This window comes from Nematolebias whitei, chromosome 2 (assembly GCF_014905685.2).
Source record: "Nematolebias whitei isolate Nwh7 chromosome 2, NemWhi1, whole genome shotgun sequence".
Lineage (NCBI taxonomy): Eukaryota > Metazoa > Chordata > Actinopteri > Cyprinodontiformes > Rivulidae > Nematolebias > Nematolebias whitei.
Window position 1 is genome coordinate 23376327 of NC_056499.1, and position 2358 is coordinate 23378684.

Below are 2358 nucleotides of genomic sequence, written 5' to 3' on the forward strand. Positions count from 1 at the left end.
ATATTTAATCTGTTTTGCTGTTAAACCTAATTATTTTAAAAGCATCATCATTAAATCTAAAGATGATCTACATCTGTATCAACCTTTAAAGCCTGTGGGTCAAAATTATACCAATGTTTAATTTCAGTCGGGGCCGCACAATATCACTCTATGGGCCGCAAATGGCCCTCGGGCCACACTTTGGACACCCCTGATCTACTCTAAAGACTTAGCCATTCAAGTGGTTGAACACTGGTTTGTTGTGGGCTAAAAACCCTTTGACCCCCCCCCCCCCCACCCACACACACACACACACACAGAAAAATGGAAAATATCAAAGGCTCCGTCCCTACCATTGTATTTTGAATGAATGAATAAATAAAACCCTGGAGAGTTTGTCACAAAGCAAACTAAAGTGTGTAAATGAATAATAGAATCCAGTATGCAGATGGCTATCCAAACCCCAGTGGCCCAGAGGCTCGCGATTTAATATTTAATTTAAGACGAATGTTTGTGAGAAGAAAGCCCAAGTGGAAACCACCTGGCTCTGCTGTCAGAATTAAATATTTGTTTTGCAGAGCCCAGTCCACTTAAAAGAAAAATCTTTTCATTTGCTAATTAGCTCACAATCTTTCTGTTTTTTCCTCCTACCTTGAGTGCAAATTTGAATTAGATCACACCTCCCTTTGTTTGATTTGATTAGGTGGCTGTAGGTTGCACATTTGCTCCTCATGTGGCTCCTCTCGGTGACTGGCTGTGTGTTTGAGAGCAGCTCTCCCTCCCCCCCCGCTCTCTGCTTCTGTCTGCAGCAGCACACTCGCTTTCGCTCTCTCCACTTTCTCCTCTTCGTCTGCTCGGTGCAGCTCTGCCGCTGTTGACCCTGGATTCATCTGTCAGCTTCAGCACGATGAATGTCAGAATTGGCTTCATTTTTCCCCGCTGTCTGCTCCTTCTGTATCTTTTATCAGGTAAGTGATGGCCTTCAGTTTCTGACTTTATCTCTCTTACTTGTTGCTTTACTCTGGATTGTTTACAGCCGTTGTCACAGGTGACATTTCTTTCAGCTTACCTCTGAGAAATCACCAGATTTAACCTCAGGAGTTGAATGAGCAGTCACTTTTAATCAAGATAATGTAACGTTAATATAGTTTTTTGGTTACTATTCATTCATAATGGTGCTAAATATAATTTACACAGTAGAAATAAACTAATGACCCAATCAGACAGAATTTCCTAAAATGGGAATAAAGTTTAAAATAGAATTTGCTATCATATAAAAACTACAATTGAGATTTACGTCTAATATTCTGCTCTGGGGCAGGAGGCTCATGTTCAGAAGCAGAACACAGGCTCTTCTCTGTGATTTTCTCCAACTACAGTCAGTACATACGACCAGTGGAGAACGTGTCTGACCCAGTCATTGTGCAGTTTGAGGTGTCCATGTCACAGCTGGTCAAAGTGGTAAGTGGACAAACACTTTTTTTTGTCTCTTTTGATGATGACATTTGTCATAACTTTTATTTAAGGGACACCACATAAATCACTGCTCAACAACCATGATCAGTAGAAAATAGAGCAAACCAGTCATTAAGATTTTGTTCTCTATGCCTTTAAATCAGTCAGGCGTCAACTTGTGGACTTTTGTAAACACTTTTTTTTTCTTGGGCTGCAGCCCGAGATACATTTTATGCTCCATGTCAAATGAGAGTAGCCCCAACTTATAATCCTGAAGAGGGAGGCTGTGTGTGTCTGCCTGGCCAAGACAAGATGGGAAATGTCAAATGACTGAAAAGCCTTTTTGTGTTTTGTCACATATTTTAAATTAATGTCAGATTTTGCTGGAATTTGTTGAATGACGCTCTCATTTGACTCGACCAGGTCTGGGGCAGGTTTTCTGTATAATACCTTATTAGCTGCTCTGTATCATGAACCAGTCTATCATCATTTACTTTTTAACATACATTATAGTTTGTTCAGACAATAGTAAAACAGGAGACTGAAAAATGAAAATTATTGTCTTATTTTTGTCTATTAGGGATTAATTAAAGCTAAACGATAAAGTACACAAAACCTTTCAGTGCATCTTCAGTGTAAATCTGTTTGGGTGGCAGAATAAGCAATTATGTCAGACCAAGTATATCTGACACAGTCAATTTTGTAAATGAAGCTGGATGAATTCCTCCTTAAACATCATCATAGTAGCGTTACTATCAGACTTCTTACTTGGTAAAATACTACACTGCTTAGGTGTAAAATTACAGCCACAGGTTGTTGTTTTGTTTTTGTTTTTCCATGAAACATCAGCAAATAAAGTATAGCCTTACATAATGGAGGTCATCCCAGTCTGTTTTTGTGTATGTGTATGTACATACATACATA

At 39.1% G+C, this 2358-nt stretch overlaps 1 protein-coding gene across 1 annotated transcript in view; it reads left to right on the forward strand.

Annotated features, from left to right (window-relative positions):
• Positions 1-810: 810 nt before the first annotated feature.
• The window catches only part of chrna3 (cholinergic receptor, nicotinic, alpha 3), an 8685-nt gene continuing 7137 nt past the window's right edge, over positions 811-2358 (forward strand). The window contains exons 1-2 of the mRNA XM_037697560.1: positions 811-947; positions 1301-1440. Coding sequence (XP_037553488.1) covers positions 887-947; positions 1301-1440 — 201 coding nt within the window. The 5' untranslated portion in view covers positions 811-886. The remainder of the gene's footprint in view (positions 948-1300; positions 1441-2358) is intronic.